We start from the raw sequence: 21,696 nt of genomic DNA, 5'->3' as shown, positions 1-21,696 counted from the left end.
GTCAATATTTTTAAATATATAAAATATATTTTAAAATTATGATAAATAATTTATTTTGTGATAAAAATAAATATTTTTATTATTAATAATCATTTTATAAATAATTATGATAAAAAATCAAATTAGATAAAAAATTAAAAAATTATTATAAACCTTATAATTAAAGAAAAATCATAAAAATATTGTCGCATTTAAAATTTAATTAAGTTATATATGTATATATATATAAAATTTTATGTTTGAATATATAAACTTATTTAAAATTAATATATATGAATATCTTTAAATATATAAATTATATTTTAAATTTATGATAAATAATTATTATTATAATTTATCTTAAAAGTGCAATATTTAATACAATAATAATTATGACAAATAAATATTTATTTGTCATAATTATTATTGTATTAAATATTGTTATTTTAAGATAAATTATAATATAAATTATTTTTCATAAATCTAAAATATAATTTTTATATTTAAAAATTTACCTATTTAAATTTTAAAAATAATTTATATATTCTAAACATAACATTTATTTATATGTATAATTTATTTAAGGAAAATATTAAAACTATATATATCACATGTTAAAATTTTAGTTAAAAATATCATTAATAAAATACTTAATTCAAGAATTAGAAAAAAAAACTTTAGTGTAAAAAAAAACCTATTATAATGAAAGAATTTTATATATAGGACATCAAACAAAATTGACATCTTTAATGATAAAATCATTAAATGAAGTGAAATTTTCTAATTACAAGATGAAGAAATTATTATGGGAATCATAAACTTATCTTATATGGTAATTTACAATGTTGCGTATCCGATCCAATTTTCTCTACAATAATTACGTTAATGCTCCTATAAATAAATAATAATATATATAATATAGTACTGTTCTTTGTCCAACTTGCAATTCAGCATATTATTTTATTCTCAATCCATTGAATGTTTGAAAAAAGAACCGATGCGATAAGAAAATTAGGTATAGGAAAGACGACACCAAGATCCAGTGTGAACGGGCCAAAAAACCCGAATAAAAGTCACCACTTTACATCCAACGGATCATATGAAAAGATAAGTAATGAACGGATAATAGTAGGCCACGTCAAAATGAAGGACACGTGTCGATGCATTAGTTGTTAGGTCACGTCGGTGAAATAGAATATATAGAATCAGAGATAAGCTTCCAATTTCACAAAGTCAATAAAATCAGCATAAAAACTCAAACCCTAATTTTTATTTTTCTCTACAGAGAGATAAAGAGAGAGAAGAGGAGAGAGAGAGAAAGAGATTCCTTTTTATCTCTTTCTCGCTCCTTCGTAGTTTCCCACTTTCGTTGTTTCGTGGAAGTTGCAGGCAGAGCTTGACCCCAAAACCAAACCCTTGTTTTCTTTCCCCCTTTCTTTTTGCCTCAACCAATCAGGTATCTCCTTCTTTTTCATCGTCAAGATCTGACGTTTTCCTCCTTTTTCAATTGCCGGGGGCTGCGATTCCGAGTATTTAATATTTCGATCGTTTCGTGCGCCACACTTTGCTTTGCGATTCTAGGTCTAGATCTGATTCTTGCAAGATGGTTTTTCTTGGTCTACGCCACCCGATTCTGAAACCCTTTTATTCGCTTTAACGTCGAGGTTTTTCTTCTGATGTTGGTTTTGCACTTGAAAGGGTTTCTGCTTGCTCGGTTTCGATGAGCGTTGATCATGACGCAGAGTAGATCTTTGTCCGTTTTGTTTTGGTGAATTTGTTGATCGTTTAAGGGTGGATTTGTTCTTGGTAATTTACTTGGATATGTGTTTTCTGACCTCACTGTCTGCGTTTTTGAGATGATTGGAAAGTGTTTTTTAAGGACTGATCTGGGAGTTTGTCGAGATTACGTGGGGGTTAGTTAGTTTTGGATCTTTAAAAGGGGATTGGTTGACCATGGCGCCATTAAATTTGCACGGGCATGTTTGTTGTTTAATTGTTTTTGACTTTGATTGTCAACCTATCACGTGTTCGAGGGAGTTAACGATGTTATGTAACGTTGTGTTTTGCAGGTCCACGCTGTTCTTTGTCTGTATCTTGGAAGTGAGAGTATGGCTCGGATTGTTTTTTCTTGGAAAGGAGAAGCTTTTTAGAAGATAGATATGTCTACCGATGGTTAATTCAGTGCCAGATTTTTTTATCCTACTTCAATTTTGTTGAGGATTTGCTATTGAATCGTAATAACTGAAGTTTAAAAGAAGGGTTTTTTGACTTGTGAGCTTTTTAGCAGACTACTTTGGAATCATGCCTGTTTCAGGACATGAAGAGGTGTTTATTTCCTTTCTGATTTACCGCTAACTACGATTAGAGAACCATGCCAATTTGTTCTTTTTTGGATATTGATTACTTGATCTTCTATTGACAGAACGGGGTAAAGTCCTATGCTGGGCAATTTAGTGGTTTAATTGCAGGTGTGCCTATCAAGAAAAGGAGGTTCCCTTCGTTTCAGCCTTCTTCTCCTGCGTCTGAGGAACCGTGTTCACTTACTGAAGAAACTGAATTACAACGTAAAGAAAATTCAAGCACTTCTCAAGGATCAACTTTATCAAATGCTAGTATTGCAGGTGCACCGATCAAGAAAAGAAGGTTCCCGTTTCTTCAGCCTTCTTCGTCCTCTTTGGAAGAGGCTTCACGTTCAGAAGAAAGTGATGCCCTGCGAAAGGACCATTCAAGCACATCGCCGGGTTCAACTCTTTCTACCAGTTCATCTGGTTTATCTGATGCTAATGGAATCCCCACTCTTGAAGAAAAGAAAACAAGTACTGATGTTACCAATGCTAACATTGGGCAAAGCAACGCTTCCTTACTTATACCCAAACTTGAGGAACCAAATCTTGGAACGCAATCATGTACCTTGGGTGTCATGGATAGCAGAGAGAAGGTGATACTTTGTGAAGGTAGCAATAAAAAAGTGGAATCCCAATTGATCAAGAACAATCCTGAACTCTTATTGGCTGCAAAAGAAGGTTTTGCTCTTAGCATTGGAGCAGATGTAAGCAAACAAAATGCCCAGGATATTTGTAAACAAGAGAGTCCTTTAGTTTCAGATAGTACTAGTTTATCTTTAAGCTTAAAGGAGCACCTCTTTCCAGATGTTGCTAGTATGGATATTGTTGAGAGTCGCCAAAAAAAAGAGAAAGCGGAATCTGTTTCATTGGAATTATCTTTAAGCAAGGAAGATTGCTGTACTCAGAGTTTAAATACTGATGCTAAATCTGACAGTGACACAACCCATGTCCATTCTTCTAACAGGGCAAACTGGGATCTGAATACTACAATGGATGCATGGGAAGAATCTGGGACTGAAGCTGCCTCAGATAAAATATGTAACGATGGGCTGAAAATTACTGATAGTTCGCCTGATGAAAAGCGGTTGATGTGCTCTACAGGGATGACACTGTCAACAGGTGTTGTGTCTGTAAAGCCAATGTGTGAAGAGAGTCAGAACAAATCCTTCATTGTTCCATCTGGAGTGTATGGACCTCAGTGTAAATTTGTTGACTCAAGTAATCTATCTCTTGCACCTTTTCTTCAGAAATATGCTGAGGAGCGCTCTAGATTATCTACTAAGTTGAATTCTGGTAGTGGTATTCCCAATGTGAGCTTGTCAAGTGTGGCTTCATCTGCCGGTGATGCTGGTACATCTAGTTTTAGGTTGGTAAAACCAGAACCATTTGATGAGAATTCTAAAAAGGATTTGAAGGAAGCTAATGCCTCTCCTGTGGGTTCATTAGATAGTGTCACTGTTAAAAAAGAACTTGTTCAGCATTCCGCTGTCAACTCTCCAAGGTTGTCAAATGTTAGCAAACTATTGAAAGTTGATGGTACCTTCATTAAATCTGAACCAGATCATGAGGGTAATAAGGAAAAACCCAATGCTGCTGTGAGTAAAAAGGATCAGTTGGATAAAGATTTGCTACAAGGATCAGATAATTCTTCTTCTTTGTTGGCAATGCCAGATATGCCGGAGTCGACACAAATTTCTTCTGGGGATGCTTGTCCTCCAGTTGAACCAATGTGTACAGCAGAGTTATCAACTAGTGAAAATATGAAAAGCCAACTAGAAAATTGTAGTCGTACTGACGGAGTCAATGTTGAGAAAGTTTGTGATGGAGCTTGTTTAAATGCTGAGCAGGTTACCACAGAAACAGTTGCCGTGCCTATGGTTGGTGATGATTCAGAGTTGAATAATTCTTGCAAGAAAATTTCTTCTGTGAATACTGAGGAAGAAAATGCTGCTGATCGTGATGCTTGCAGATTGAAACTCATGAATGAGCCTCCATCTGCTCCACGAGGCAATGGTGAAGGCTCTGTAAGTGATGAAGAAAAGATAACCCTATCTACTGATATGTTGGAGGATGATTCTTATGGTTCTGATTATGAGTCGGATGAGAATCATGCTGTAACTATTGCTGTGGATACTGAGCGATATGTTGAAGATGATGATTATGAAGATGGTGAGGTTCGAGAACCACTGGATCCTTCCACAGCTGAGGACACCATATGTGAAGTAAGAGAAATAGAGCATCCTGACTGTAGTAGTAACTTTGTAAATAAACAGATGGAGAAAGGGATGGTGAGCGGTGATTGTCCCACTTCATATCTGGTAGTGGAAAATGACAACAAGGCTGGAATCCAAGGTGAAATAAATAATGAAGATGGTATGGACATTGAAATGCTTGAGAGGTCAGGTAAGGTCATTGATAAAAATGTGTGTATGCAAGAGTCGTTGGATGATGAGAAGTCTAACATTGCTGCTCATGGGAAGCAACCAGTTAATGCTTTGCAAAAGAAATCATTAGATCTTACAGAAGGAAAAAGTATCTCTGAGGCTATGGAGATAGAATCACATTCCAATCCAGTCACTGTTGGAAGCCATGGAGTAGATGTCCAGTGTGCTGATGAAGTTGTCAAAACAACTGACACAGTTATACAAACTGAGCTAGATTTGCCAAAGGTGGAAGTGTTTGCAAATGCTGATGATACAGCCAAAGATGTTACTAATGGTGGTAATCAAGGGAGAATTATAGATTTGTCTCGAGCTGCTAGTTCTTCATCCCCTGGTAAAACTAGGCCCATTTCTGGCAGGTCACTGTCATCTCGAGCTGGAAGAGATGTATTGCCTGACACACTTGATGGGGACAAATTACACAGAGGAAGGTATACATTTTAGTCCTATATAGATTATCTCTCCTTTATTGTCTGACTTGTATTTTTTTCCTCAAGTTCCTTTTTTCATTTTGTTTTGATCTTCAGAGATGAAGTTTACATTGATGGCCCTCACAAATTTTCAAGAGAAAGACATCAAGATATGTCCCCTAGAAACTCTAGATTGAATTTTGTGCGAGGTAGAGGAAGAGTAAATAGTCGATTAGATTCTGTTAGAAATGAATGGGAATCTGACCGTGAATTTTCTGGTGAGTTCTATAATGGTCCAAGTCAGTTTCGTGGGCCCAGGCCTAAATACACATCTAATTTTGCCGATTCTGATATGGAGTACAACAATGCTGCACCTGATAGCTCATATGTTGGTAATGGTCGGTTAGGAAGAAAGCCCATGAATGATGGCTCCTATATTGCACCAAGGAGGCGGTCACCAGGAGGAAGAGATGGCATCCAAATTGGTCATAGAAATCCAAGAAACATTAGTCCAAATAGATGTATTGGAGATGGTTCAGACATAGTTGGTGTGAGACATAATGATAAATTTATGAGAGGTTTGCCCGAGGATACCATGGATCCTCCTATGTTCACACGGCCCCAATCATTTGAGGGGTTGGATGGTCGGTTTACAAGAGGGAGTAGGAATTTTTCTTCCATGCAGAGAAGGGGTCCTCCTCGAATTCGTTCCAAGTCACCCATCAGATCTAGGAGTCGCTCACCTGGTCCATGGTCATCTCCAAGAAGAAGGTCTCCAAGAAGAAGGTCCCCTGATGGTTTTGGTGGACATCCAGAATTAACCCACAGAAGATCACCATTTTACAGGGTTGATAGAATGAGGTCCCCTGATCGCCCTGTTTTCCCCGCTGAGAGAGTGGTGAGGAGGCATGGCTCCCCGTCATTTATGTCACGACCTTCTAATGATATGAGGGACATGGACTCTGCAAGGGACCATGGCCATCCGAGATCTGGTCGAATTTTAATCAGAAACAGGAGGTTTGATGTTGTAGATCCCCGGGACCGTGCTGACAATGATGATGACTACTTTGGGGGGCCTATGCATTCTGGTAGGTTACTTGAGCTTAGTGGTGAAGGAAATGGTGAGGACAGGAGAAGGTTTGGTGAGAGACGAGGGCCTGTGCGTTCTTTCAGGCCTCCCTATAATGGTAATGTTGGTGAGAATTTTCACCTTAATGCTGAAGAGGGACCTAGACATTATAGATTCTGTTCAGATGATTCAGATTTTCATGAAAGGGGAGGTAACAACATAAGGGAAAGGGACTTTGACAGGCGAATCAAGGGACGACCAGCAAATGTGCCACCTAGAAGAACAAGAAATATAGATGAGCAGGAAGAGAATTTCAGGCATGGTGGTGGTGGGCAGGTTTGGAGTGATGACAGTTTTGATGACATTTCACGGGTGAAGAGGAAAAGATTTTGATTTCCTCCAAATCTATCTATATATAAGCCTCCTGCGGGATGTTGGAGGATTCTGGTATTTATATTTGCAGGTTTTTCAACTACAGAATTAGATTAGATTATAATAATATTAATGCTCCTTTTCCTTACTCTACCTAGATTTAGTTTTTAAGCCCATTTAATCGAAATGAAGCAATGATTGTAAAAGCATGCATCAAGTGTGGCCAGATTTTAGTGGAAGAAGTAATTGTGAAATGAAGTTGCTCAACAAATAAAATTAGGTTTGGGGACTTCACTTCAGTGTGGCACGGAAGATATAACTTATGGAGGCTAATGTGCATGTTTGGGGAAATAAAAAAGTCACTGTCGGTTTTAATAATTTACTGGAATGAATGACGTTTTTGGGTTTTCCTATTCCTACCAGCATACGGTTATTCAATCTGCCAAATATACATAGACATCAAGACAAAAAACATATTCAATGGAAGTACTAAAATAAGGTATATTAATTGCAGAAAAATAACGTGTTGGAAGAAGTAAATATATCAATTTACTGCATGTTCTACGGTGACGATTGTAACGTCGTAACATATACTTAAGGGTTAGGGTTTAGGGTGACATCTACGAGCAATAATTATTGTGCTGTCCATAATGTTAATTTGGGCTTTTTATTTATGACAAGGGTGGGTTTCATGCTAATTTTTTACAATTATTTAAAATGATATTAGTGCTAATGTCTGACTTATTAAAACTACCTTGATTTATAGGATACTTCCCTAATTGGTATGTGTGCGAGTTTCACACGGCAATCCAAAAGTAAGAATTTTTTGAATTGCAGTTTGTCTTGTTAAAATTAAGCATATCTGTTCTTTACAGTAGAGTAATAACAACACTATTAAAATGAAGCAGAAACTAAAGTCGAAAATACGTCTTAATAGAAACGTCGTACTGTTGGTAGTGTCTACTGTCTACCCATTTTTAAGTAGTTCTCAGCGAGTTGGACTTATCTGTATTTCTGTTAAGTGTTAACTAGTAGTGTGATTTTGGACCTAAAAACCTAAATCCAAATAGTTAAAAATGTGAAATCAATGATAGCTTCACAGGAAAATTACTTTCTAAAGATTTTATGCAAGTGTATGTTGCATGTACTTCTCAAAATAAACTCAAAACTGTTAGTTGTAGTATCACGTGAAATTCAGTTCAACAAGGTAAACTGAAAAAGGAAAATAAAGTGACGATGGAGTTATATATTTTCCCTTTCAGGAATTTATCTATGATTACATGGATATAATTAGTGACTGAAGCCATGTTGTAGCAAGAGGCAGCAAATATGTTTTCACTCTCCCTATATATACCTTTAAATTAACTAATATAATTAGGAAGAAAACATTTTTTCAAACTTTGTCTTAGTCACAAAGTTAATAAATATGAACGAAGATTTTCTTAAACATTAAAGGGATGAGAACGATTTAACCTCAAGAAACTATAACTATTGATTCAAGTAATAACTACCAAATTTGTAAATAAATATGTAAGATTAATTATGTAATTGTTAAATTCTTGACAATTATTTTTTGTAATCAATTTCTAAAACAAACTCCTTACTTTAGATTAATGAAATTTCATGCATTAAAAAAAAGGAAGGGATCCAAAATACGTGTTAAAGGAGACAAAAAATGAACACACAAATATTTGTATATTACAATAATATTTTTAAAAAAATTTTTTAAATAAAATCTATATTAATATATAAAAGAAATACCCTTTTTAATAATTATCTTGGTCTCTATATTTAATTAATTATTATATCTTTTTATTTTACAAAAATTATAAAAAATAATATTTTTTAATCAAATTTAAAAATTTAAAATTAATAAACTAATTGTAACACTAATTAAATTAACATATTTTTATTACTTAATTTTTATTTTTATTTTATTTTGAATAGAGACACAAAGTCTCTCAATTCTATTAATAAACAGTAAATATAAATATAATAATGACTCACGTATCTTAATAAATAAATAAATATTTTAGATATCTCCAATTGATTTTATAATTCTTAATGAATTTTTAATTATAAATAAAAATGATTGAAAAGAAGTGTTAGAATTTAGAAAACCCATTTGTTAGTTGAAGTAATATTTAGGATACGAAGCAGGCACAAGCACGAACGCAGGTATAACCATAGCAAGAAGATTGAAGGTAAAGGAGTGATTGGAGTCGGTAACGAAAGCATGAGAGGTGCTACCGTTTGGCGACTAGCGAGACGAGCGCGTGTTCCATTCCAACGAGCAACGCAGAGTGCGGTGTTCATCCCCCGCGGCCCCAGCGCAACGCCGTCGTTTCACCGCAATGCTTTCTCCTCCGCCACGCGCGCGCCTCCGTTTCGATTCTCCACCGGCCAACGGAGGAGCATGTTCATCCAAACGCAGGCCACGCCGAATCCCTCCTCGCTGATGTTCTACCCCGGCAAGCCCGTCATGGAAGTCGGAAGCGCCGACTTCCCCAACCCTCGCTCCGCCATGAACTCTCCTCTCGCCAAATCGCTCTTCGCAATCGACGGTCTCTTTTTCTCCTTCCTTCGCTTTTTTCTTCTCGTTAGGGTTTCGTTCTCATTTTTCTGTTGTTGTTGTTGTTGTGTGCAGGCGTTACGCGCGTTTTCTTTGGATCCGATTTCGTCACCGTTACCAAATCGGAAGACGGCGCGTGGGAATTCCTCAAGCCTGAAATCTTCGCTGCGATTATGGACTTCTACTCCTCCGCTCAGCCTCTCTTTTTGGATTCTCAAGCTGCCGCTGCTAAGGATACAGCTATTCACCAGGTAAGCATTTCTGCATAATTCGTAGAGGCAAAATTTTGATGCGGTTTCTTAGCTTTTTTTTTTTTTTTTTTTTTGACCATTCACTTATCAGAATTAGAGTTTCGCAGTGATGTAGTTCACTTAATATAGGTTTGCGTTAATGTCACTATAGGTTACACATACACAGGACTTAAACTTGATTGGGACTTTGTTTGTGCTATGTGGTGTACTCTAATAAGTTTAGTTAATCACATTAATTTAGTAAAAGTTCAAACAGTATTTTTATGGTTTTGTAAAATGGTCCAAGTTTCCTGGAGTATTAGATTTGTCTTTTCTTGTCTTATTCATTGAGTGCATAGGAAGTTTGAGAAGGCAAAATCTAAATGGTGAGCTAACCTGTTTCCATGCAGGATGATTCTGAAACAGTTGCCATGATCAAGGAACTGTTGGAGACTCGAATTCGACCGGCAGTGCAAGATGATGGTGGGGACATTGAGTATCGAGGTTTTGACCCGTGAGTACCTTTTAAATTTTTGTTATTTTGGTTTTGAAACACTTTTATGACAATCTTTAGGGAGAGCATGGGTATATTTATGAATTGACTATGATAGAACTGGATCAGAAAAGTAGGAAAACAGATGGTTAAAGATTAACTTTATTGTCCAATCCGTAGGAAAGTGGTAGTACAAAAACATATATACCTTAGAGTCCCAGGAAATTCTGGAGTCATGACTTCCCCTCCCAATCCCTATTCCTAATCTGCAACATCCATTATATTATGTCCCTCCATTTCTTTATTTGCTTTGTACACACTGTTCTAACTAACTAATCCTTTGTCAATCCAACTAATTATCAACAGAGCTGTTATTGACTCTGTCAGAACTAATTGTTAATACTTGGGTCAATTATCTAACTGATATTTTTACTGAATTGTATTTTATATTGTGCTTTTTTCCAGAGATACTGGTATAGTGAAACTTAAAATGCAAGGGGCATGTAGTGGCTGCCCAAGTTCATCAGTGACTCTGAAATCAGGCATTGAAAATATGCTGATGCATTATGTTCCTGAGGTAACAAGTTTGGCAATATCTTTTTGTGATGAGCGTAATGCATTTATTGTTTTCATTATACTCGATGATAGGGGAATTGGTTAGAATCTTAAGAACTATCTTCCTTTAGCATTTGAAATTATTTGTATGTTCTATGCATATTCCCAAGTTAATCTAGTTTGAGTCCATATTTCAGTGGTAAAGTTAGGAGACCAATCAAATTAAATTGTAAAATTTGCTAATTATATTGTACACCTTTTGAATTAGATAGAGCCATAAGAGGACAAACCTTGGTGAAAGGATAAATTTGTTGCCTTCTAACCTAGAGGTCACAGGTTCAATTCCTGGAATAGCCTCTCCGTTTGTTGGACCAAGGTTATGTACATCTACTGTCCATAGACCCCACTTAGCGGGATCCTCATGTAGTAGGTCAATAGGTCAGCCCTTTTTAAAGGGCAAGACTTAGTGCAACGATTCAATTCTGCCTTGTGATCTGGAGGTAATGGGTTCAAATCTTGGAAACAATCTATCTGCTGTGGGGGTAAGGTTGCATATATCTACCTTCCTTGGATGCCACCAGCTAGGAGCCTTGTACACTGGGTCATCCTTCACCATGAATTGTATTTGCTATTATTGTCTTATGCGACTACATCTAAGCTGTGGAATATGGATTACACATACCTATTCCACAGATTATGCATAGTCCAAATCTTTACCAATAATGTGTCATAGTATCTATTTGATTTTAATAGATGTACTATGTCTGTAACCAATCAAAATTTATTATTGGTACGACTTTTAAAATAGTTATTATAAAAGTCAACAAATTTATGATATATGATGGTTTGTAATTGGGATGACATTAGAAAGAAAAAAAATTACACTGTCATTGCATATATTGTTTATTCTATTTGCTTAGTTTGTATTTTCTAATACATAGAAAATAGTGCTGATCATTGAATTTTTTTCAAGCTGCATTAATAAAATGAATTCCATTTTATATGAATAACTCATTTATAATATATTTACTAGAAACATTATTGAATGCTGCTTGCTGCATTTACAGGTCAAAGGTGTGGAACAAGAATTGGATGCTGAAGATGATGGAACAACATTAAGTGGACAAATAAATTAGTTGAAACTATTTATGTTTTTTATTAAATTTGCAGCCTACATTTAGTCTCGTCATACATTTCACACTCAACAGAGACTTCGAAGTACAACTGCAGTACGTTATGGAAACAGAAAGTGTGGGTGTATAGAAAAATATATTGAATAAGTCGTGAGTTGGATACATTGAGTATGGCACGAAATCATGGTTCCAAGCTAGCTGGATCTTGCTGACATAGGATGAAGGTAATTTATAACACGATGTCATTACAGACAGACGGTGTACTGTACCCTGTTCTTTTCGGCCTGCCTAGCTATGATTCTTTGTCTTTCCTTCATAGTAAGGTTGTTACAAGAGTACAAGAGATTGTTTGCCTATTGCCATGTGTCCACTGTTCAGACACCTTTATTGATATCTTCATTTGGTAATGACTTGCGATTTCCTCCTGGTTAGCTAGAGGAAGAAGGCATGGGTAGTTGTTGTTTTGTCGCCTGTTATTGGAATTCCAATTCTTTTGGCCAATCATGGATAGCTTGCATCTTTATTGGATCAATGAACATTCTCTTCCGCCCAAATAACGTGAACAAGAATACAAGATACTCCACCTTCCTCATAAAAAAGACTGCTTTTGTTTCCCATATTATATATTGCATGGTAGAACTTCTCCCAAGTGTTCTCCTTCATTCTGGACTCAAGGATGTCCGAAGAAAAAGAAAATAAACTACCATGAATTTCAGAGTTACTACTCAAAGATAATGTTTATTGTTCCTCGAAATGTGAATGGAGGCATTAGTCAAGTCAAAATGCACGACTGCATGAGTACAAACTAATATTGACCTAAATGTGTTCAGAATGTAATTTTCTCTGTTTTTAGATTTTATCAATTCTTGATGTTAGTACCACCGGCGTAATTTATCCATGATAGATAGAGTGAAAAGTCTTTCTGATACAAGTGACAAGAATAAATATTGATCATAGTTTATTGTGAGATTTTGAAAAGTTAAACGACTTTTTAAGTGGGTATGTCACATCAAATCCTAAACGTCTATGTAGACAAGTTTGGCCTCATCCGATAAATTATAGAACTTTGGTATTTTATTTATAGACAAATTCTTATCTTTTTCTTAAATATAGAAATAGGGTTTATTATATTAAAATAAGTATATCAATAAAAAGAAAGTTTAATTGCATTTTTTTTTCTTCAAGTACAATAATTAAGTGATTTTAGTCTCTCAAGTATAATAATATATTAATACATTAATAATATGATCGGTATTAATTTATCAACAATATTTTTAAGTAGTAATAAATGTATGTATAATGTTGATTTTAATTATATATATATTTATATATATATGAATGATCAAATTATTTTAAAAGTAATTCTTGATGAAGTTATTTTACTTAACGATTTATGGTGTATGTGAAATTTCAATGATCCAATCTTTAAATTAAAAAAATTTAATACATAAATCAAATCAACAAATTTTTTAAGAAAATTATTTGATAATTTGTTTAATTAATTTAAATTGACAGATAACATAAAAGTATTTTATATGTTGATTTGAATTTATATAGCGAATTTGAATTAATATAACAAAGTATATAATTTTCAAGTTTTTAAGAAAATTATAAACTTGATTTATACATTAAAAATTGTTAAGTATTAAAAAAATTAATTTAATAATTGAATCGTTGAAATTTAACATATATCATAAATTATTGAGTGAAATAATTTTACCAAAAGTTACTTGTTTAATGACTAAGTATATTTTGGAAGTAGTGAATGAGGGGGTACAATTCTCATTCTTTATATTTTAACAACTTTGTAACGTTAATATCCACAATTACACATCATTATCTAATGTTGATTTTTGTATCTCTACTTAACCAAGTGTTATGTCACATGTAAGTGTCACATCAATAAAAATTGTTAGATTTTTAACAAAAAAAATGACAAATGGACTAAAATTACATAATTGTAATGCTCAATAGACCTAATTCGTCCATTTTATATTTAGGAGACAAAAGCTGCATAAATGTGATACTTAAGGGGTCAAAAATGCTATTGAACCTAAAACTAATTATTTATTTTGAATTTTGGGGGAAAAACTAACAAAAAGTTAGAAGCGGCCTATATAAAGTCAAACATGGACATCAATTTAGAAGATCAAATTAAGGCTTTTGTTACCATCTATTAAATATACCATCTTACCTTTTTCTTTTTTCTTTATTTGTTTTTTAAATACCTATTTTAGAAAAGTACTTTCTTGAAGAGAAAAAAATATATACTTTTGAAAAATACTTTTCAAAAAACAAAAAATGTACTTCTAGAAAATACTTTTCGAAAGAGAAATATATTTAATCTTGTAAACAATACTTATTAGAAGCATATTTTTACTCTTCTAGATAATACTATTTAGAAGTATGCTTAAACAATCACTGCAAATTGGAAGAAAAAAAATATACTTTTTGAAAGATAGAAATATATTTTTAAAAAATATTTTTTGAAATATTTTAGAAAGTACTTTCAATAATTATTTTTTCAAAAGAGTAAATATATTTTTTTTAAAACTACTTTATAAAAGTATATTTTTATAACCATAAAATATAGTTTTAAAATGGTGATAACAAAAAAATATAATTTTTAATCAATAATTTCATCGTAAAATTAAGAAGTCATGCTTTTTGTAATATTCTAAATTTATAATACAACATTATTAATATTATATATATATATATAAATATTATTAAAATAATACTTCTTTTAAATTTCAATTACCTTATTTAAAATAAATAAAATGGTTGTATTATTATTTTTAGAATTAGTTATAATTCATATTTTTAATAATATTTTTAATATATAAATACATATATATCCAATGATATTATAGATAATTATAATATTATAATTACATAACAAACTAATTAATATAATTACATATATATTAAATAAATAATTGAATTAATTAGTATAAATAAATAGTGTTTTATTCTATAAAATTTTATGTTCAGTAAGATTAATAAATAAATAAATATATATATGTGTGTGTGTGTGCGCTAACTAATTACATTATAAATATTGTCCATGAGAAATAACTTATTATAAATTTACATGATGTTATAGACACATAAAATAAAATGGTTCAGTGGTTTCACTCCTTGTGCTTAAGGACTTTAAATGTTTGGTACTGGGTTTGAATCCTATATAATCTCATATTTTTATAAATCAATTAAAATTTAGAAAAGATAAAAGTTCCCTCACTGTCTCTCACTGTAAATCCAATTGTTTACGTGGAACTCAAGTGCCCAATTGCTTACGTGGTGGTGGAACTCAACATGTACTAATTCTGCCCAGAATTATCTTACGAGTGATAAATCTACAATTTTAAGGTAAGGGGGAGGAGAACCTTGTTCCTTTAAAATTTTATTTACTACTATGTTATTTATTTATGTTATTTTCTTGCTACATTTATCTAGTGAGGTGTCCCTAACCTCATTTATTTGCTTAACCTTTGATTATTTTTGTCTATAATAATTATTAAGGTGTTCATCTTTTATATTGTTTAATTATTTTATAATGATTGTCATTTTATTTATATCATTGATATTCTTAATATATTCTTTTTACATAGATATATTTATTGTAAATATATTTATAATCAACTATGTTATAGTTGTGATATCTTGGACTCGTTTTGTTATTATTTCTTCACGTATTTATGAAGATAAATATTGTTCTATGGCCATAGAAGATAAAGTTTGAATTATTTGTAGCTGGAGGTTTGACCTTGGGGATTTAAATGAGTAAAGAATGAAGGTGAAATATCATATTGTTGGTTAAGGTGAAATATCCTTTTATTGGTTGATATTTTGATGATGCTCATTTATCCTGACTAGTCACTACAAGTATAATTCAAATTTTATTGTATAATGAAAATCTAATATATGAGTTGTATATATATTTATATTTATATATATACATATATATATATATATATATATATATATATATGTTTAATATTGATTATAAATAATTCTGTTTATTCTTTTGAATTATTGTATTTATTGGATATTGTTCTTACTCCTCTCTTTTCTTTGTTTTTATAAATTAAATATATTACAAAATAGATGGATCTACTTTGGATTCCAGGTCATTTTGCAGGTGTTATAGTTGTTGTCTTCCTTGGAAGGAATTGGAATGTGGAGGCTATATTTGATGAATCTATTACAATTTTTTGTAAATTTATTTTCACTATCAATGTAAATATTATAATAAAAGTGAAAGAAAAATATATTGTGTAAAATAATACATTATTGTAAATATTTTAGAACGATATATCATGTATTAAATTCACAAAATATGATTGTTCTTTACCTTTATCTTTATTAAATAAAAATATTGTTAACGATATAATTGTGAAAATATTATGTAAGAAAATATATAATTATTATTATATAAATTGGGCGTTAGAATCGGGCGTTACATTTAGTGGTATCAGAGCAACGTTCCATGTGTAACTTGGGGAAATGCGCTAATCATGTTTCTAGTATAAAAACTAATCTATAAATTTCAGATGGCAGGAAGGAGAAATACAGAACTGACTGAGGCTGTGCAGGCTATTAGAGACATGGTTGCCGCCTTGTTAAGAAATCAACAACCGGAAAGAATGGGGGAGTCACAGGGACTAATAGAATTTAGAAACAATAAACCTTCCCAATTCGATGGAGGATATAATCCTGAAAAAGTTGAATTATGGATTAAAGAAATAGAAAAAATATTTCGAGCTATGAACTGTCCGGATAACCAAAAAGTAAACTATGCAGTATTTATGTTAGTAGGAGAAGCAGAATATTGGTGGGATAGTACCAGGAGATTATTAGAAGGAGGAGGAATAATCATTACATGGGAAGTATTTAGAGCCAAATTTTTTGAAAAATATTTTCCTAATGATGTTAGGAGGGCTAAAGAAATAGAATATATGCAGTTAAAACAAGGAAACATGACAGTGGGAGAAAGTGTCGAACTCCTTTGTGTTGGTTTGAGACAGGAGAAAATTTAATCTTGGGTCCTGAATTGGTGCAACAAACCACGGAAAAGATCAAAATGATTCGAGAAAAATTGAGAACAACTCAAAGCAGGCAGAAAAATTATGCTGATAAAAGAAGACGACCTCTTGAATTCCAAGAAGGTGATCATGTATTTTTGAAAGTTACACCAACAACTGGAATTGGTAGGGTAATGAAATCAAAGAAACTCACACCTCAATTTATTGGTCCTTATCAAATTCTCAGAAAAATAGGTCCTGTTGCTTACCAAATTTCTCTACCTCCTTTTCTTTCTAATCTTCACAATGTTTTTCATGTGTCTCAATTAAGAAAATATATTTCTGATCCATCTCATGTAATAATTCCTGATACAGTACAGTTAAAGGATAACCTTACATTTGAAACAATGCTTGTACAGATCACAGACAGGAGAATCAAGCAGTTGAGAGGCAAACAGATTTCACTGGTAAAGGTCATCTGGAATGATGCTACTAGAGATGCTACGTGGGAATTGGAAGATAAAATCAGGAAAAACTATCCTTATTTATTTCTAAGCAATAAAAATTTCGAGGACGAAATTTCTGTGAGGGGGAAGAATTGTAATATTCTAAATTTGTAATACATTATTAATATTATATATATATATATATATATATATATATATATTCTTAAAATAATACTTCTTTTAAATTTCAATTACCTTATTTAAAATAAATAAAATGGTTGTATTATTATTTTTAGAATTAGTTATAATTCATATTTTTAATAATATTTTAAATATATAAATACATATATATCCAATGATATTATAGATAATTATAATATTATAATTACATAACAAACTATTTAATATAATTACATATATATTAAATAAATAATTGAATTAATTAGTATAAATAAATAGTGTTTTATTCTATAAAATTTTATGTTCAGTAAGATTAATAATATATATATATATATATATATATATATATATATATATGTGTGTGTGTGTGTGCTAACTAATTACATTATAAATATTGTCCATGAGAAATAACTTATTATAAATTTACATGATGTTATAGACACATAAAATAAAATGGTTCAGTGGTTTCACTTCTTGTGTTTAAGGACTTTAAATGTTTGGTACTGGGTTCGAATCCTATATCTGTCTCTCACTGTAAATCCAATTGTTTACTTGGAACTCAAGTGCCCAATTGCTTACGTGGTGGTGAAACTCAACATGTACTAATTATGTCCAATTGTTTACGTGGAACTCAAGTGCCCAATTGCTAGTGCCCAATTGCTTACGTGGTGGTGAAACTCAACATGTACTAATTATACCCAGAATTATCTTATCAAATCCGGCCAAAAAAAACACAGCATACGAGTTCCTTTAAAATTTTATTTACTAGTTATTTATTTATGTTATTTTCTTGCTACATTTATCTAGTGAGGTATCCCTAACCTCATTTATTTGCTTAACCTTTGATTTTTTTTGTCTATAATAATTATTAAGGTGTTCATCTTTTATAATGTTTAATTATTTTATAATGATTGTCATTTTATTTATATCATTGGTATTCTTAATATATTCTTTTTACATAGATATATTTATTGTAAATATATTTATAGACTATAATCAACTATGTTATAGTTGTGATATCTTAGACTCGTTTTGTTGTTATTTCTTCACGTATTTATGAAGATAAATATTGTTCTATGACCATAGAAGATAAAGTTTGAATTATTTGTAGCTGGAAGTTTGACCTTGGGGATTTAAATGAGTAAAGAATGAAGGTGAAATATCCTATTGTTGGTTAAGGTGAAATATCTTTTTATTGGTTGATATTTTGATGATGTTCATTTATCCTGACTAGTCACTACAAGTATAATTCAAATTTTATTGTATCATGAAAATCTAATATATGAGTTGTATATATATTTATATTTATATATATACATATATATATATATATATATGTTTAATATTGATTATAAATAATTCTGTTTATTCTTTTGAATTATTGTATTTATTGGATATTGTTCTTACTCCTCTCTTTTATTTGTTTTTATAAATTAAATATATTACAAAATAGATGGATCTACTTTGGATTCCAGGTCATTTTGCAGGTGTTATAGTTGTTGTCTTCCTTGGAAGGAATTGGAATGTGGAGGCTATTTGATAAATCTATTACAATTTTTTGTAAATTTATTTTCACTATCAATGTAAATATTATAATAAAAGTGAAAGAAAAATATATTGTATAAAATAATACATTATTGTAAATATTTTAGAACGATATATCATGTATTAAATTCACAAAATATGATTGTTCTTTACCTTTATCTTTATTAAAAAAAATATTGTTAACGATATAATTGTGAAAATATTATATAAGAAAATATATAATTATTATTATATAAATTGGGCGTTAGAATCAGGCGTTACACTTTTGAAAATGATGTCTTAAAAAAAATTCACAACCTTTTACTAAATGAATGTATGCAATATTAAAGATTGGTAATAAAATCATGGTTTAACAAATGATTTTGAGAGTAAAAAAAATAGGATTTAAAAACAGTTAAACCCATGAATGTATTAAAATGTTGGAGAGAAAAAATCATTAAAAAAAAGAGTGGTTGGAGGGGGATAAAGTAGTAAAAGAAAAGAGTGGGAAAAAGGAGATGAATGAAGAAAATAGATTTTAGTAGTAAATTTTTTTAAAAAATAAATTAAAAATACATTTAAGGAAATTTTTGGGAAAAAAATTGAAAAGAGATATGTATGTATTAAAAGAAAAGTACGTACAACATTTGTCTCAAATTAAATTCGAGCCTTTAGTTTAATTTGTTGCAACTTGTAACCTATATTAGACTAACTATGAATAGGCTAAATAGTTCATTTTACCAACCTTGAAATAGTAATTTTGAAAATTCATGATAGTGTTTTTTTTTTTTTTTCTCTTGTGATCTCCTTGTGTATAGATGTATGGTCTAAATTTACTTTTTCTCACTCTCACATTAAAAAAACTTTTACTAAATATTAGCAAGTTTGCCTCGACTCATTTATTTTTTATCTATAAAAATTGAATATAGTATTAATGGGGCTTACAATACTCATAACTCCTGCCTCAGTTGACTGAGTATAGTATATAAATGTTATTAAAAAAATTAATACTAAATTCAATTTTCAAATTATAGCAAAGAATATTTTATAAAATTATTATTCTCTTTTATTTATTTATTAGTTATTCTTAATATGTGTAAAACAATCTTATATGACATTTATTATGAAATTGAAAAAATATTAAATAATGAATAAAAATATTAAAATATGTTAATTACAGTACACACAAAAAAAAAATATAGGACATGTTTGCCCATTTTATAACTTCTACTTAGGTTAGAAAAATAAAATTTACATGATGATACGTAAAAGAAAATTCGATATAAGTATTATGTATGGTTAAATTTGTTTTAATTTGAAAAATTACAATAAAAATTGAAAGCCAAATTAAATCGCAATAAAAAATATAACATTAATAACATCAAATGACATATTTTTTAACTTAATTTACTCTCTTTTTTTTAATAAAAATGCTTAATTTAATTTTATTTTTATCTTAAGAAATCGAACTTAGTAGAAAGGAGTTATCATAACTTACACACTATACTCAATCATGAGTTAACACCTTGATACTTAATTTACTTATATATAATTATAACGAGATATAAATAGAGAGATAATGAGATTTTATGTTGTCTAATAAAGACAAATTAAGTACTCTTTTGTTTTTTGTGTAATAAGAAAAAATGGGTCCTAAATAATTATTGTTTTAATTTTTTAATGTAGTATCAATTAACTTTTTTAATGTTTATCCCTAATATTATTATTTAAAAAGTTTTTGTTACGATACATTATTTTTAGTAAAGAAAATTAATAACACTGTTAATTTTGTAAAATTTATATTTTTTTCATTTATTCATTGGCTTTTTTTTTTTATTAATATTAAAAAATCAAAATGACACATGAAGAGAGTCAATAATTTTTTTCCCACAATGTCAGGCGTAATATAATTTATCAAAAAAGATTCCATGTATGGGTGCGATATGTGATTTTGTCATTATCTTCATCTATGTAAAGGTAAAAAATGAAATGCAAAGTCAACTTAAATTATTTGCCCCATGAAAAAATAATAGTTTTAACTCATTAAAAAAAATATTTGCCCCATAAGACATCTTTAAATTGATGGGAGAATATTAAATAGAAGATAATGAAATATAATGATATTATGTTTTATTGTTTGCATTAATAACCGACATTAATTGAAATAAATAATAACAACGTGTGTTTTTAATTAAGTTGTCCACATATTTAATATTATAGTTTAAAAAAATAATAAAATGAGAATGGAATATAATGGAAATTTATAAATCTTATTTTACCTTGTTTTATCGTTTTTTTTTTTTAACTCAATTTGGGAGAGGAGCGAGATTAACCATCGATCGTATTTTAATTTATTCCATTCCATTTTACCTATTTCAATTAATTTAAGTCTAACTTAAAAATTATTTAGTGCAACAAAATTTCAAATATATATAATAGAATGCTATGTGGGTGAGAGTAGAAAAAACCACAAACAAAATGTCAACTGCGATGCATGTATCTCTTTTGCTTATTCTTGTAGTGTGTTTGAATAATTTGCCAATATATAATGAATGTATTTGCTGTTTCTTTCATATTATGTTATAAGGTTGTAAAAGATGTTATGTTATATCTTATGATAGTGTTTCTTATATTTTAGGAAATTTATTTTAAAGATGTTGCAGGTTATTTTTGTTGGTGGTCGGTGAATGGTTGAAGAAGGTGAAAAAGTCAGGACCAACTGTTATTCAACGCCATTGACAAGGAGGAACAAGGGAATGCATCCTCTCAAATTTAACAATACTAAAGACGGTTTGATTTAATTAAAATATACCCATTTGATTATATAACTGGTAATAATCTTGTCACATCATACATCGTTTAAAGAGAGAATTTAAGAAAATAAAAATTACACACGAGTCAAATGGTGCATCACATGGTA

General features: G+C 30.7%; 2 protein-coding genes across 5 annotated transcripts; both read left to right on the top strand.

Annotated features, from left to right (window-relative positions):
* The first annotated feature begins 1,219 nt into the window (after positions 1–1,219).
* On the top strand, positions 1,220–7,029 carry LOC109815143 (uncharacterized). 4 transcript variants are annotated; one of them, XM_020379762.3, is made up of 4 exons: positions 1,220–1,435; positions 2,049–2,304; positions 2,402–5,196; positions 5,293–7,029. In XM_020379762.3, the coding sequence occupies exons 2-4, from the start codon at positions 2,281–2,283 to the stop codon at positions 6,635–6,637; spliced, it is 4,164 nt and encodes a 1,387-aa protein (XP_020235351.1). In that variant the 5' UTR covers positions 1,220–1,435; positions 2,049–2,280; the 3' UTR covers positions 6,638–7,029. The 4 variants fall into 4 exon arrangements, with proteins under 4 accessions (XP_020235351.1, XP_082916513.1, XP_020235352.1 ...); XM_083060387.1 differs by lacking the exon at positions 1,220–1,435 and adding an exon at positions 1,542–1,560; XM_020379763.3 differs by lacking the exon at positions 1,220–1,435 and adding an exon at positions 1,567–1,785.
* A 1,693-nt stretch (positions 7,030–8,722) lies between these two features.
* LOC109815130 (nifU-like protein 4, mitochondrial) lies at positions 8,723–12,480 on the top strand. The gene is made up of 5 exons (XM_020379741.3): positions 8,723–9,180; positions 9,264–9,439; positions 9,829–9,932; positions 10,377–10,488; positions 11,534–12,480. The coding sequence occupies exons 1-5, from the start codon at positions 8,853–8,855 to the stop codon at positions 11,600–11,602; spliced, it is 789 nt and encodes a 262-aa protein (XP_020235330.1). The 5' UTR covers positions 8,723–8,852; the 3' UTR covers positions 11,603–12,480.
* The last annotated feature ends 9,216 nt before the right edge of the window (positions 12,481–21,696 follow it).

This window comes from Cajanus cajan, chromosome 7, assembly GCF_000230855.2.
Source record: "Cajanus cajan strain Asha chromosome 7, NIPB_CcT2T_4, whole genome shotgun sequence".
Lineage (NCBI taxonomy): Eukaryota > Viridiplantae > Streptophyta > Magnoliopsida > Fabales > Fabaceae > Cajanus > Cajanus cajan.
This window is presented reverse-complemented; position numbering and strand designations above follow the sequence as displayed.

What these genes read in the sequence shown, in the direction of transcription:
- LOC109815143 (XM_020379762.3), top strand. Translation starts at nt 2,281, where the DNA reads ATGCCTGTTTCAGGACATGAAGAG. An exon ending in CTGTTTCAGGACATGAAGAG is followed by an intron (nt 2,305 to 2,401) that starts GTGTTTATTTCC and finishes TTCTATTGACAG; the next exon opens with AACGGGGTAAAGTCCTATGC. An exon ending in GACAAATTACACAGAGGAAG is followed by an intron (nt 5,197 to 5,292) that starts GTATACATTTTA and finishes TTTGATCTTCAG; the next exon opens with AGATGAAGTTTACATTGATG.
- LOC109815130 (XM_020379741.3), top strand. Translation starts at nt 8,853, where the DNA reads ATGAGAGGTGCTACCGTTTGGCGACTAGCGAGACGAGCGCGTGTTCCA. An exon ending in ATCGCTCTTCGCAATCGACG is followed by an intron (nt 9,181 to 9,263) that starts GTCTCTTTTTCT and finishes TGTTGTGTGCAG; the next exon opens with GCGTTACGCGCGTTTTCTTT. An exon ending in TGATGCATTATGTTCCTGAG is followed by an intron (nt 10,489 to 11,533) that starts GTAACAAGTTTG and finishes CTGCATTTACAG; the next exon opens with GTCAAAGGTGTGGAACAAGA.